The sequence below is a fragment of the Haliotis rufescens genome, unplaced genomic scaffold (genome assembly GCF_023055435.1).
Source record: "Haliotis rufescens isolate VD_foot unplaced genomic scaffold, xgHalRufe1.0.p SCAF_7, whole genome shotgun sequence".
NCBI lineage: Eukaryota > Metazoa > Mollusca > Gastropoda > Lepetellida > Haliotidae > Haliotis > Haliotis rufescens.
This window is the reverse complement of record NW_025964361.1, coordinates 58354955-58370741: the sequence shown is the minus strand read 5'-3', so window position 1 is coordinate 58370741 and position 15787 is coordinate 58354955. Positions and strand designations below refer to the sequence as shown.

Below are 15787 nucleotides of genomic sequence, written 5' to 3'. Positions count from 1 at the left end.
CATGTTTGGGTTGAATACTGGTTTGGTGATAAAACTTAGGCGAGCCAACCCAGCCGTATGGTTAATATTGCGCGCGCCGATCTGTGTCGCACGATATTTTTAGGAAATGGTCATATATGTTATGGATGCGATCATATCCTTTTGATATGGAGACCTATAGATACTATCTCTTGATTTTCGAACGTAGTTTGACACAGACTCACGGAATATGACCACGAACGTATTTTAAGTGTTGCAATTAAATACACAGTGAAATATTATAAGAATTAAACATTGCAACAGTATATATTATTTTCGAAATTGCAATAACTATAAAAATTAATTTAAAATGTCTTGTCATGCCGTATTATATATTTCAATTATATATTTAATAAAGAAGCATGTGTTTGTATTGTTTTGACCACGGACCTATAAACAAGTCCGTGTTTTGACTGAACATTTCTTGCGATATTTCAATTAGTTTTAGCACTCGCCAATGTATGTGTTAGTGGCATTAATGTGAAACTAAGGGTCATACGCTTAAGACTTTGATGTAAAATTTAAATGTGGTCCATCATTTCTAAAAAGGCGTCATTATTATTGTTTACAGTAGAATCTTGAAACGAGTGACTCTTTTTCCTGCGTCCCCGTTCCGTGTTATGACCGCTAACAGACCGGCATTATTTTAGGGGTGGGCTCTAGGTGGGTGTATTCTCTACAGAAATCAAATGGTCGGTCCCTGTTTCCAAACAGTGATAACAAGTGTTTTGAGTTTTTAAGGTACAGCTAATCCGCTTTAATGTCACTGTGGTTCGTGATGTCATTTGTGACGTCATCGGTTACTATGGCGTCACAATCAAATGGTATGCAAAGCATTGTGATGCAATTTCATTGTAGCGATATCTCCCAAGCCATATCAATCTCATTAAAATCAGATTTTAGTTTTCGCTATCGCTTTAGCGGTAGCGAGAACTAAGTTATGATTTTAATTAGATTGAAGCCATATAACCCATGGAAGCCAGTTTGGGATTAATAATTAATTTACCCAGAGATGCAATCCGTAATTATGATAACTCTCCAGCTGAAGGGTGTTTCGAATAAACATCGGTGAAGAAACGCGTGCTTCTTGCAAAACTTGTGTTGTCACAGCTTATATCAACTTCCCTGTGGATACTATTACGCGTGTAAAACAACTTATCGTTTACTCAAACAATAAGCCATGGGTAATAAAAAACATGATAAAGCCCTAAATGAAAAAAAGGCCCCAAGAAGAGGACAGAATACAAATGAAGGTGTTAAAAAGAACCTTGTTGCATATTCAAATACACGTAAAATGTAGTATAATAAAAAGATTGGAAAACATGTTAACAATTGTTGTTTTCTGAAAACAAGCCACGCCGGCCTTGGATAGGCATCAGTTCTGTAAGAATTAAGAGTTAAACGCGCGCGTGGGGATTACGGGTAAGAATATAGGTCCCCGGCAACCTATGCTTGTCGTAAGAGGCAACTAAAGACTTGGTTGATGGCTCATGTAATCGCATCTCAATTTCGTGGGTCGATGCTCATGATGTCAATCACTGGCTTGCATGGTAGCAACTTGATTATTTTAAGAGAGCCGTCATACAGATTTTGTATTGGTGATTGCTGATTTAGAAGAAAACAAATATACTATAAGAAGTAAATATGCATGACAATCTTCTCAGTATGGTTTGTACTTGATTTGACGATTTTGACTTTTCAGTATCATAATTCCCAACTACCATTGTTGGATTGGGAACCTATCTGTTACAAACAGAAGTAGAATAACAAAAAATGTAAATATTGCAATCAAATTACAGGCACCAGATTATATTTTCCAAACTATGACGAACAAACTCAACAACAAAATTCAAATAAAGATTTGACGACAATAGCCATGTCTTATATCGTTTCAATTTGAAATTGTTATTTACGGATATATATCTAGTAATATTAAATTCAATAATTCGAGACAATCCGAATCAAGAATTTTACGATATGTCAAATTCAGTTCTTGTTATCTTGAAATGAATTTGAGATATCTCGAACTAAATTTGGGAGTAGTGTAATCATAGAGTAAAACATACATTTTACACTACTTTTGAGATATCTTAAATTGAAGTCCAGATGTATAGAACTGAATTTGAGATGTCATTGTGTCATTTCACATGTAGAATTAATTCTGGATTTGACTTGCACGGTAGTTTCACGTATCAAACAATTTCCCGACATCCAATGTCTGTGTATATATATGTATATAGAAGCCACTGGTAATCACATATTTCCAGAAGTGGGACAACAATACTTAATATGCGAGACACGGAAACTCTACTGTCACGTCATGTCCCAAAATGTTAAATGTGTTGACTGTTATGTAATAAATACAGTGACCATCAGCGTTACAACAGGGGGAGTGGGTGAGTTTGGTTTGACGTCACTTTGAACTGTATTACTACCGTATTCGACTTAATAAGCGCCCAGGGCGCTCTCAAAATTAGAAAAAAGGGGCTCTTATTAGATTATTATTTTGGTGCAAAAAGAGAGTTGTAAGATAAATTTCGTGGTTTATGCTGACAGCCTGAAATGTTTATATGCGACAGATATATTTTTCCAGAATTTAATTGCGCTTATTACGTCGAATACGCTATTATTGCCTCGTGTTGGCATGATGGACGTCTTACACGTGTTTACCACGTTGGTGAAACCTGCGAGCAAGACGACATTCAGAGGTACACACAGACGTTGAAATATAGGTTTACACCTTTAAGTGGTTTGAATGGAATGCATTGCTATGCATAGTGGTATGATAAGCTAGCAAGAGTGCACGGCCAATTAAAACCAATCGGTATGGGTTGTATTAAAAATAGTAAATGTTAAACGAAATATGATTGATTTAGATCCACCAGAGTAATAAACTGGCGGTTAGTTATAGTGAGTGAGTGCGTACGGGTTTACGCCGCTTTTAGCAATATTCCAGCAATATCACGTCGGGGGACACCAGAAATGGGCTTCACACATTGTACCCATGTCGGGAATCGAACCCGGGTCTTCGGCGTGACGAGCGAACGCTTTAACCACTGGGCTAGGTTAGTTATAGCCATTATCGGTATATTATTACATGTTCAGCATACATGTATTTCTAAAGTATGGCTAAATGCTGGTATGCTTTTTGGTGAGAAACAGGATGTTTCTTTTTCAGTAACTGCTCCAAGACATTCAACCTTTTTTCAGGAAGGTGGAGCCGAACAAGGTTTTTGTTTACAATACGTTATCACCTATGTCCAGCTAACCATTGTTGTTTTGGTGTAAAATCGGAGGGCAAAATTAATGATTTTTTGCAGGGTATTTCTTAACCAAAACCCCGTGTCCATCACCCGTGAAGATTCCGGGGTAGAATAGGTCTTCAGCAACCCATGCTTGCCGTAAAAAGGTGACTGCTTGTCGTAAAAGGCGACTAACGGGATCAGGTGGTCAGGCTCGCTGACTTGGTTGATGCATGTCATCAATCCCAATTGCGTGGATCGATGCTCATGATATTAATCACTGGATTGTCTGGTCCAGACTCGATTATTTACAGACCGCCGTCATATAGCTGGAATATTGCTGAGTGCGGCGTTAAACAACGAACCAACCAACCAACCAACCAACCGTGTCAATCACTGGCTTGTCTGATCCAGACTCGAATATTTACAGCCCGCCACTAATATATTGTTGTGTGAGGTGTTAAATAACAAATGAACAATCCAGCGTCTAAGAATAGCATGATCAATAATGAATGCACCTCAATTCGTTGACCGGAGTTACGTCCCTTATCCATGATCCGCCTGTCTCGGGTTCATATCCTGGATTCGCTCCTATAAAAGTCTCTTGGTCTGATTGTTCCATACCGGGCGATAGTCGGGTAGTTACAGCGTTGGCTCATCACACCGAAGACCGAGGGGCAAGTTGCCACAGGGGCGTGTTTGTGAGAAACCCGTTTGTGATGCCCCCACCATTGTTGGACTACCGGCATACAACAAGCGGCGTATGACCCTACTGTATACAGTATACACATGTGACAAGTCATGTACAGTTGAGTGTTTGTAATTGTTTATAATATCAAATGAATGTGTGTAAAAACAATGTGCTAGTTCTAATGAACATGAAATTGATGATAATACCGTAAACATATTTCACTCATACACCCACCCACCCGACCACCAACCCGACCACACACACACTCACTCACTCACTCACTCCCTCAACCATCCAAAGCTCACCAATCCACTCCCACAAAACAAACAAATGGTTAAACCGAGTTATCGATAATTTTCTTACGATAGTTAAGAGTGGATTTTAACAGATAATTCACAACTATAACATCGAAACATAACGAGTGGGTTGGTAACAACTTTGACGGGGTTTTGTCTGGGGATACGGATCTGCCATCACAAACTTTCAAAACTTTTGTATGAAGATAAACTTTAAAAAAAATGTTCTTCTCATTCAACTTATTACATAAGGCAAAAACTTTAGGAATATTTATGTAGGCGTGAAAAGAATCGTCATTTCTCTCCACCTTTTTTCTTTCTGTATTTCAACCGACTGACAAAAGATTAAAGAGATGTGATCATTTTAATTTCGACCACTGACTCTATTGCCGTTACACAAGCGATGCATAGTTACCGCTATAATATATTGGGCCGTTTCAAACCTGTCAAAACATGTCTGTGAATGTCGCGCTCGATCGATCATGAAACACTACAGCAGAACAAGCGGCCACAATGGCTGCGAAAAGAATGGACTGTATTTCAAGAATTAGCCAGTGAAGGTTTGTCAGTTTCCATCCACTAACTGTAATATGTGTCATATATGTTTTGGACGTAGCGGAGTGGTTTGTTGTGGTTTTTGGCAAGGGGCCGAGTGTTGTGATTCACGGACCACGTCGTAACGTGTCCAAGCACTAGAGTAAACATTGATACACAACACTCACCAACAAAAGGCCTACGTTGTATATCCAAAATACTTCAACTTTGCTTCAACAAAACTCAGATTTTAACGCAAATATGCAAAATAATAACGAATGCATATTTAAAAATTTACTTAAAACAGTTTTAATTTGTCTACTGGGACTCGGATTTGTGTGACGATCACAGTACATATCGTCACGTGACCTTGTCTGTGAGTTATTCTTAGCGCGTCATGTGTATATAAACTCGAACTAGGATGTAAACACAAACGACGGAAGCATAACTCTTAGTGATATACGAAGAATATACGACTATTGGCGAAGACGTTTTTAATATAGAAAAGGTATGTTTATTAGATATGAAAATTGTATGTTTGATGTTTCAATAGTTTTATCTATTATGAAATAACGAGTATATGTAATTTTCATATGATATTTAAATTGCATATTAGACATTTGATTTGATTTACATTATTGCTACTGATTATTTGGTGAACGTTAATCAGGTATTATACATGAAGATAAATAATACATACACGTTGTATATAACAAAATACATGTATCTGTATATGGTATAATATGTTCATTTACGACAGCACATAATATCACATTTTGTAGGAAAACATTAACGGGGTATTATATTTTGTTATAATGAAAATGGGAAATAATCACATCTGTCCGCTCACACACCAAGTCATTGAAGGTATTTCTAATACAGTTAAATAAATGGTGCAGGTTTTATTTTATTTACGTTATTTAAAACTTGGTATTTGGTGTAACCTGTGTGGTATATATTATTTGTATACGCATGTATATCTGATATGTGCCACCCAGTTGTTTACAGTAAACTACGTTTATAACGAACACGCTTATAACGAACTGACGGATATAACGAACCTACTTTTTTGTCCCGACTGTTTGCTGTCGTTATGCTGTATATATGCTTATAATGAACTACGGTTATAACGAACTAAAATTAGTGGTCCCTTTGATTTCGTTATAACCGTAGTTTACTGTACATAATTATGTTACACCTTTGATTTGTCTACACATTAACAATATACCATAATATTCCGTTTGTTTACCAACTAAACAAGTTTATAACTAATTATAGGCACACATTAAATGAACACCACCAGTGTGTGTGAAAAACTGTTGAAAGCAAATATTGAAGTAAGGGCGATCAGCGATTATGTGTTTCCCCGTCATTAATAATTTGAATACAGTCAATCTTTTTGAAAATTGCTACAGACTTGTTTTTGGGAAACTAGAATGAGCAGACACTTACTATTCTTTAGATTTAGATTTAATTCGAGGTAGTGTTTTGTGAAGTAATATACACCTACAATAGAGGCAGAAAAATTGGCAGGAAGCCATCTTTGTTTCACAACGGGTTCGTCTAACAAAAGAGTTAGTCATTTATAACGCGTGGTGGTAAACTCGATTACCTGGATACCATCATGGGTTGAACAGGGTCACTCAACTTATCAGTGAAATGTCTTGCTGGCTAACTCATAGTACTGGGTTCTGTAGCCGGTCTGTAATAAATTGTTTTATTCAGTTATATATGACCCCCCACCCCCCACCCAACACACACACACACACACACACACACACACACACACACACACACACACACACACCGCCCAACACACGAAACCAACGCCAATGGTGCAGCTGTGAAAAAAGATCAATATAATAAACTTTTGTTCGTTTTATTCTATATATTATGTTATTCAGCACCTGTATAAAAACAAGGCACTTTTTAATAATATTGCCCCAAACTGTGCAATGAGATCATGTGAAACTGGCGTTTAATTATTTCTTTTAACATGAGATATCTATTCCTCATAAATAATTTTGATAGAAACAAGCAACTACATTTATATTAAAAAGGAGACCTAGCGAGATGGGAGACTGAGCCTGTGGACAACCTAGACTTGCTTCATTTCAGGCCTTAGCATTACACTAACGGCTGGCCGGAAAGGAAAATAACATGGTTCAAGAACTGTGAGACAGACAAGGGGCAGACACCTTATATGGTAACTTTGCCCAAGGCAAAGTCACTTCGTCATTTTTGTGTCTCCCCGGTCCCGTTCCAGAAACTTTACGCTATGTCGCAAGTCAATATATAGAGAATCTCACCCTCGTGTCTTTTGATATCAAATATATCAACACGAGTTGATAAAAGTGGAAAAATTCCGAGGCTTGCCGAGGATTTTTGCCACTTTTATCAACGAGTGTTGATATATTTGATATCAAAAGACACGAGGGTGAGATTTTATTTATCATCCAACATCATTCTTTCAACTTTTTCAATTTGTAGACAGTAATTAGCAGTGACTTCAGTGTAAAAAGTACTGCTAACAGCTTCAGTAGCAGAGCCATTAGTGATGTCATTTGATTGTGATGTCATGGTAACCAGTGACGTCACAATTGTCTGCAAAGCATTGTGATGTAATTTCATTGCAGCGATATCTACAGTGTAGATATCGCGTGATCTAATCCAAGCGATGTCTCCTGTGGGAGCCAGTTTTGGATGATAAATGGGAGTTACGACCATATCAGAGCTAATATCGCTTTGTGGAACAGGACCCAGGTTGATAATTTGTAGGCCACCCTGAAATACTTTAATATTCGCTACATATATTAATAATGTTTAATTCATTCAAATTGATCATTACTTAATGTATATTCTAGTTATGTTCCTTTATTCTCCAAAAGGGTTCAAGACCAGGCCACCATGTCAGAGGCGGGAGATGTCGTAACGGACGGAGGAGATCCGGCAGGCGCGTCGGCAGGAGCCACTGGACGCAGCTTCATCGTCGACGAGGCGACGTTTGAGGAACAGTTCCTCCGGTGTCAAATATGCCGTGATAAATTTGACAACGAAGAACGACCACCGAAATCTTTACCCTGCAACCATACCTTCTGTCTTCCATGTCTGAAGCAGGTGTTTGACCACAGCCAGCCCGCAACCAGACGCGACCGGTCATGGCTGGATGAGGGTCTACACGGAGCTTTGAAATGTCCGCAGTGTAGGGTGGAGATTTATTTAAGCCGGGGAGGAATCGCCCAACTCCCAAATGACCACAGGGTCATCCAGATGATGGACTTCCTGTCCCAAGCTGTCGCCAAGTCGAAGAATGTGTGTTCAAAACACGAACGCCAGCCTCTCAATTTCTTCTGCAAGAAGTGTTTTCTTCCCGTCTGTCGAGACTGCACCGTGCTGGACCACAAGGAACAACAAGGTCACGTCATTGTCGACGTGAGCGATGCCGTCAGCGAGAGTTCAGAAGAGTTTGATACGATGGAAAACAAGACAAAAGAGATCCTGGACAAGATGAAATCGAGATGGGATTCCTTAGCCAACGCATCTAAACGTCTGGACATCCTCGAAAGACATCTTCGAGTTTCAATCAAAGACACCTTCATTGAATATCGTCTGCTCCTTGAAAGGAGACAGGAAGCCTTGATAAAGATGGTGAAAACTCAAGTTAAAGACAATAAACAAAAGATCAATGCTCGATTTATCGAAGTCAACGAGTGGGGGACCCAGCTGCAGAAGTTGTATGACAGCCTGACCCAATCCCGGGCATCTAATGACCTACAGCAGTTGTTTACCATCAACCAAAAGATCAAAGAGAAGGAGGGAGAATTTAACAGCGCATCTCAGGTCATCGATGACGACTTGTTTGTATCCTGTACGTTTGAAGTCCCAAACGAGGGACAGTTTCTCTCCGAGATGAGCGGACTTGGGGAAGTTTCAGACAAGCCAGATCTAACTTTAAAAGAAGCGGTCCCGGCCCAACAGCTTGTGTTGTATGACATGGAGGAACAGCGTGAGCGTGAACGCCAGTACGACAGGGAGCGACCCTATGACTGTGACTCTCTGATTCCCCCTCACGGGGACCCCGATCCAGATTCATTTGACGAGGAATTCCTAAGAGCCATCACATCCCGTCTGCGGTTGGCACAAACGCGAGAACTGTTAGCCGCAGAAAGTGCCAGCGATGATGGCGAGGATCCACCGGAAATATCCGATTTACCTATAAGCCAAATCCTCGCTCAAAGAAGGCCCCGCACAAACAGACGGCCTCTCAGGGACGATAACTCTACCATCGAGCAGACGATACCCCGGGAGCTTCTTGTGCCTCACTCCCCCAACAGGAGTAGGGGGGATAGGGGAGAGGGGACGAGGGCAGCTCGCGCCAGGAGAAACCAGGACTTCCGAGTCGTCCGCCACCCACGATTCAGCCAGGGGGATCAAGGAGAATCTTGAACCACTCGGCTCATCTCAGTCCAATATAGGACCTCCGCCAACTCTGACAGGAAACCATATTGGATTTCGTGCACGTGACCATCAAATGACACAACACAATCGTGAAATTATAGAACTGTTCAAATTGTGTCCGTTTGTCCTTTTCTGGAAAAAGTGTGTACCAAATTTCTGTCAGAATAATATGTTTTCAAAAACGCCCGCGTGTAATACGAACTTCATGCAGCCAGATCTGGCATTACAAGGTTTACATTGAATGCTTGCAACACCACTACTCCATTGCTGCCCTATGTTAAAATGATTGCGGAACCCCAGGGAACCAAATGATTGTATTGTAAATGGAGATTCAGATACTAAGCTTTAGTGTCAAGTCACATAAAACGTCCATTCAAGTTTCCGTTTGCATAGACATTCACTAATTTGTCTTGTGACTGCTTACATGTCGAGTGATGAATGTGAGTGACTTTAATAGCTGTGTTCAATGTTGAACCCGTCTTTGTTCGTAGTTCTATATTGGGAATGTCAGGAACAGGAGACACCGAAACTGCAGCTGTGTTCAAACTGACAGTTGCATCTATTTCCCCCAAAAATCTGTTTTCGTGGGAAAGGATTACTTTGGCTTGTGACTGCATCTTTCTGGATCGATAAACAAGGGTGACGTTGATAGAGCTGACTGTTGTCAAGAAATCCTGCTCCTTTCGTTTTGATCATAGACATGTGTGACATGTGACTCCCTCGACCATGGTGGACATTCCTCGACATTGGGACCGACCACGTGCTGTATTTTGTAGGCGCGTGTGTATGCATGTCGCCTACGTTTTGATTTAAAAATATTTTATTGCCTGAAAGATGCAAGTTCGCGATCTTAGGGACAGACCACTTGAATTTATGGAAGGGGAAGAGAGTGGGGTGGGGGTGGGGATGGGGATGGGGAGTTATTTGGAAAAAAAGAATATAATACAGATACAATTTGAAAGAAAAATGTCAGGCCTTTTCCAACTAAAATAATTGTTCGCTGGACGCGTTCTGAAAAATTATGTTGTAAGAAGAATTGTTCATCGCAAGCTTCCACATAAAAAAAACCAAACGTCCAGTGTGGTCAGTAGCATCCGTGCCTTCACTTGTTCATGTCGCTTGTATATATTTGTTCATGTGTTTATGCAATGTAGGATAAAGGTCATATTTGTATTCCAGTTGTCATCTTTCTTAGTGGCAGGGTGTGAGTGAAATATTGATCATAGTGCGGCCAAATTCACTCACTCACTGTTTACATGGGCTCAGGTCAGTTACACTGGAAGTTAAACTCAGATCCCGAAGCAGAGTTGTCGACCATATCCATGTTAGGATCCGCTTCATGGTTATGGGTTGCTCCCCTGGATTTTTATTTTATTTTATAGAAAACAGTTTTATTTGAATCATGAAAATACAAGTTGGGGACAAGTGATACTTGTACAAATATTTGAGATGTACATGCGGTGTACATAAGACACGTGGTGTAAGCAGCTCACTAGCACAATATGATAACGTAATTTTGTATCATTGTGTTAAAAATCAAGTCTCGATGTGTATCAATCTCTCTAATTAAGGACTCTCTCTATTTAGGGGGCGGTCGGATTGCCTAGCGGTTAAAGCGTTCGCTCGTCACGCCGAAGACCCGGATTCGATTTCCGACATGGGTAAAAATGTGTGAAGCCCATTTCTGGTGTCCCCCGCCGTGATATCGCTGGAATATTGCTAAAAGCGGCGTAAAACCACACTCACTCACTCTCTATTTAGGTCTTCACAGTGCGGTTGCGTTCACTGAGAACTAATTCTACTACCTGATATGTATAGCTGATAACAATAACTTTCATTAATGTTTAAATGTCGCGCACCTGTTTGCTGCAACAATGTACGTACATGTATATGACCCATCACAAGTCCCGGAGTCTTATATTTGCAGGGAAACAACTCGTCATAACATGAGTTTCTTGTTATACTTTTCTTATCGAGATTCTTTAAGATATCCTATTATTTATTATTTTGGGGGCTGGGATTTCTGTTAGGAATAACATTTATTTTTCGTTTCTGTGACTGCTTCAAAACACTTTTGTCAAAAACTAAGTTCTTTTCAAAACAGTGAATATCTGTATCAATTGTATTCGGGAACAAATTATTTGTATATTTATTTCTATAATACCAGCACATAATGTATAAAATATAACACACGGGTGATATTTGGATATAAACACCCAGAAAGCTCCCCATGTCTGCATGTTAATATGGGGCTTATGAAATGGGTATCGACCGGGATTAGGTGCACGAAATATTCTGTCGGAAAACATAACAAAACAAAAACAACAGTTAATAAAATATAATAAAAAGGAGCCCAGAGACATTCTTCATTTTCAGATACTGCAGTAATCTAGACCTACCCACTACATTAGATTCGCATGGGCTGCATTGGATATATTTGTTTTAGGATCTGACAGATTGGTACCCATTCATGAAACCCGGAAAATGTCCTTAGTAGAAATGTGTACAGTAAAACATGTTTTTTCCCCGAACCTAGCATTGACGTGCGTTTGAAGCACTAGCAGTAGAATCTGAACCCAAATTAATTCAAATATCAACACGTTCAAATTGCAAGCGCAGCTCAGTAGCCCTGTTGAGTATAGACCAAAAGTATTGAGTGTGGCGTAAAACAAACCATCACTCACTCAGTCTCTCTCATATTAGTCTGGGCCTGGTATGCATCATTTGCCATCCAGCTAGTGAGATAAGTATTGCTTTGCCATGTATCAGCTGAATTGGGCATATATTGAGCTACCCTTTGTGACCCCGGGTTAGAACTGGTCTCCAGCAAACTATGCTTGTGCCAGACGACTGAACGGCTGGTGCTGACCGTCACTTGTGTTCATCGTACAACGACAGCGTGAGGTGTTCCTCAAAATATTAATCACTGTTTTTTTCTGGTCCAGACAATTTACACGCACTGTCATATATTAAACATATTAAACAACTAACAAAACAATCTTGATTGAGCACCCTATATGGCGAAACGGTTGTTTACAGATAGAAACTGATAGCCTCGGCTGTCGTGTGCATACCCCAGGCGCTCGCAGCGTTGCTCTATGCCAGTGACAGCACCTACCTATATCTATGTATATACCCTTTAGACATATACACGGGAGCTGTCTTACCATACGGCAGCGATACGCGCGCCCGTGTGCTCACAAGGAGCCATCTTTTTCGTGAGACGAAAATAAATTAGATGACCAGTATGCGGGGGGGGGGGGGGGGGGGTAATATGGCGACCCCGACCTCGCTGACCGGCTCGGTGATTATACAGAAGTATCACTTGTTTGATAACGGTGTTAGAACCTACACCGAAACGTCGCTCCTATATGAAATAAAGAAGTTGTTCATCCATATATCTTATCCTTACTTATAATAGAATAAGAGATGTTGACTGTCCAAAACAGATCGGCTTTCACATAAGCAAAAAATATTGTAGGTTGAAATATAGACGTGCACAAATCTCTGAGGCAATAGCTATTAGTTTGAATCACATAATTTCTGGATTATATAAATAATAACAACAAGTTGTCGGTATGTGGTATCTGGTTGTCCCTGTAAGACTTGCCTATTATGAGGATAGAGCTACTGTACATCCATGGACCTATCGTTCAGTACAACCTTGGAACAAGGCCAGTGGTATGACTGCACACGGAACCTATTATTAGCTCAACTGGTACAGCGACTGTCGTCCATCCCCGTTTTCGTTTCCAGGCGATAACTCAAACAACGCTGGACTTTTCCCCGAATTTTGTGTTCAGAGCGTGACCATGGTGACTCGGGAAAACAAAATCATGATCGTTTCTAGCCAAATCTCTAAGGGAGAAACCGTTTGGGGGATTTGGGTTTGAGATCAGCTTTAATTTGTAAATGTTCATGAGCTCAATTTCGCCCTTCATAAACAGGTGCTCAATTATTTTTCATAAATAGAAATAACGAACTGCATTCTTTCGACACATGTCTGCAGGAAAGGGGCACATTATGTTTTTATTCCTGCAATTCGAGGTATACATGTAATTTCTTTCATTAAAAGAGGGCCAGTATTGTTATATTTTAACCCACACCACCGAAAATCAAATGGTTGCTCCCTACAATGTCATATGACCAGGCTACAGATAACCTGAGACCCAATTTGTAGACTCGGCATATGTGATACAGACAAGTTCAATACGGTCAGATGTCATATGCTAATGATTATAAAAGACCATAGACGAGTTTCTGGCGACAAACTTCAACCAAATTTGGGTTTGAACACCAATCGCCATTAAAATCAGATCTTTTACTCCGATCTTCTCAACATCGTATCGGAGTAAACGATCTAGTTGTATTGAGATTTGAACAGTCCCTGATAACGTTCAATAGGCAGCCCTGGTTAAAAGTTAGGTCGTCAGCGAAATAAATCAGTAATATCATGATTAATGAGGTCATTAGTACATGTCCTGTTTAGGCTGAGGTGAGAGTGGTTTCTGGGGGAAAACTCGAATAGATAGAGATACATTGCATGAATGTGTGTGTGTGGCTGCTTGTACTAGCACAGACTAATGCCGGTTTTATAGTGCTAGCCCAATGAGATGCCTAGCCGCCATCTAACGTGGACACCCCACTCAGACACAACATACTGACTCCGAGCCGACCAATCCTTGTTTTATCTCATCATGCAGTCATGCAGGGTAACAAGAAGTACCATGATTTTTTAACGTCTTTTGGTAGAGGCAGGGGTCGAACTACCGAACTTTCGCTCTGGGGGCAGACACTGTATACAAGGTGGCGGTTGTGAGATCAGTGTGAGATGAAAGTCGAAGTGATGCATGTCTTAGATGTCACTTTGGTGACACCCACGAACACCGGAATGGTGCTGATGAACCTAAAAAGATAATCCGAACGAGCCGGAATCCGAACCCGCGGGCATACGTTATTGGCGGAACGCAACTTGCACAGTGAATCCCGTGTCCCCGATCTAGCGATTAAGATCCTGGTTTTTATGCTTAAGATCATTGGTCAAGTGCTTTGTGTCTGAGCAGGTTAGCTGAAAGTTCGTTAGAGGTCATTCAGTAAATGTCTAAAGTCTGCTTTACATAGGTAATGATACGTTGAGGTCATAAGCCGTCGTTAATCCATATCCTTGATCAAACAACATATGTCACAGTCCCCGCACATGTATAATACATTGTTTCTTAAGGATTGCCGGATAAGCTGCACACTCCGTCACTGTAAGCAACGTTACTTTCTGATAACAACTGAACACATCAGGTGGCACGTGTTGGTCACCGGCCAAGCTTACAATATCGTTACGATACTAGCTTCAATCTTAAGTAATGTTACGTCAGTCTGTTGTGAAAGGGAGCGTTTTGTTAGGCCATAATTAATTATCGTTAGATTGTCACACATCCCGCCCCGCCATGGGAAATCGCTACAGGTATTCCCTTGTTTCTTAACTGGATGAAATACACCATACACTAGTATGTCTCCCAGAACCAAGAGAATGCAATAATAAATCTAAACTTTCAAACAGTTCTGTTGTATAGTTACCAAAACTGACTATAATATATATGTTACTATGTGCATTTTATTATTTAGCAATTTTTATAATTGCAAACTGTTGCAAATGTTTCATAGTGTTCCTCTCTGTGCTGAAGGCATGTTGGAAAGACATTGCCCTGTACAGAGCTATGATGTGAGGTGAGGTGAAATGGGGATGAAGGTTCTCCAAGATTATTGCACTTATATATAGCTACTGCATGGAATGTGTTTGTGGCTGCTTGTGCTAGTCCAGACTAATGCCGATTTTATAGTGCTAGCCCACAGAGATACCATGCCATAGTTTAAGTTGAATACCCCACTCAGACACAATATACAGAGTCTTTGTTTTATCCGAGCGCCAGGCAGGGTAACAAGCAGTACTATCTTTTAACGTCTTTTGGTATGATGCGGCCGAGGATTAAACCCCGGCTTTCCGCACTCCGGGCGGACGCTCTACCACTACAACCATGATGCAGGAGGTAGACACAGATGCAGGAAGTTGAGCTGACTGCTACAGATGTTGCAGGTTTGTATGTTTGTTTGTTGTTTTACGCCACACTCAGCAATATTCCAGCTATATGACGGCGGTCTGTAAATAATCTAGTCTGGACCAGGCAATCCAGTGATTGATATCATGAACATCGATCTAAGCAATTGGAGTGAGTGAGTATGGTTTTACGCCGCTTTTAGCAATATTCCAGCAATATCACGGCGGTGGACACCAGAAATGGGCTTCACACATTGTACCCATGTCGGGAATCGAACCCGGGTTTTCGGCGGGACAAGCGAACGCTTTAACCACTAGGCTACCCGACCGCCCTCTAAGCAATTGGGTTTCGATGACATGCATTAACCAAGTCAGCGAGCCTGACCCCCCGATCCCGAGTCGCCTCTTACAAGCATAGCCACCTTTTAAGGCAAGCATGGGTTGCTGAAGACCTATTCTATCCCGAATCTTCAGGGGTCTACAGGTGGTTCAGTTTCAT

General features: G+C 40.6%; 1 protein-coding gene across 2 annotated transcripts; it reads left to right on the top strand.

Moving 5' to 3' along the window:
- The first annotated feature begins 4693 nt into the window (after window positions 1-4693).
- Window positions 4694-9806, top strand: LOC124147560 (tripartite motif-containing protein 54-like). 2 transcript variants are annotated; one of them, XM_046518200.2, is made up of 2 exons: window positions 4694-4807; window positions 7670-9806. In XM_046518200.2, the coding sequence occupies exon 2, from the start codon at window positions 7689-7691 to the stop codon at window positions 9225-9227; it is 1539 nt and encodes a 512-aa protein (XP_046374156.2). In that variant the 5' UTR covers window positions 4694-4807; window positions 7670-7688; the 3' UTR covers window positions 9228-9806. The 2 variants fall into 2 exon arrangements, with proteins under 2 accessions (XP_046374156.2, XP_046374155.2); XM_046518199.2 differs by lacking the exon at window positions 4694-4807 and adding an exon at window positions 5162-5289.
- Window positions 9807-15787: the final 5981 nt, after the last annotated feature.

What these genes read in the sequence shown, in the direction of transcription:
- LOC124147560 (XM_046518200.2), top strand. Translation starts at nt 7,689, where the DNA reads ATGTCAGAGGCGGGAGATGTCGTAACGGACGGAGGAGATCCGGCAGGC.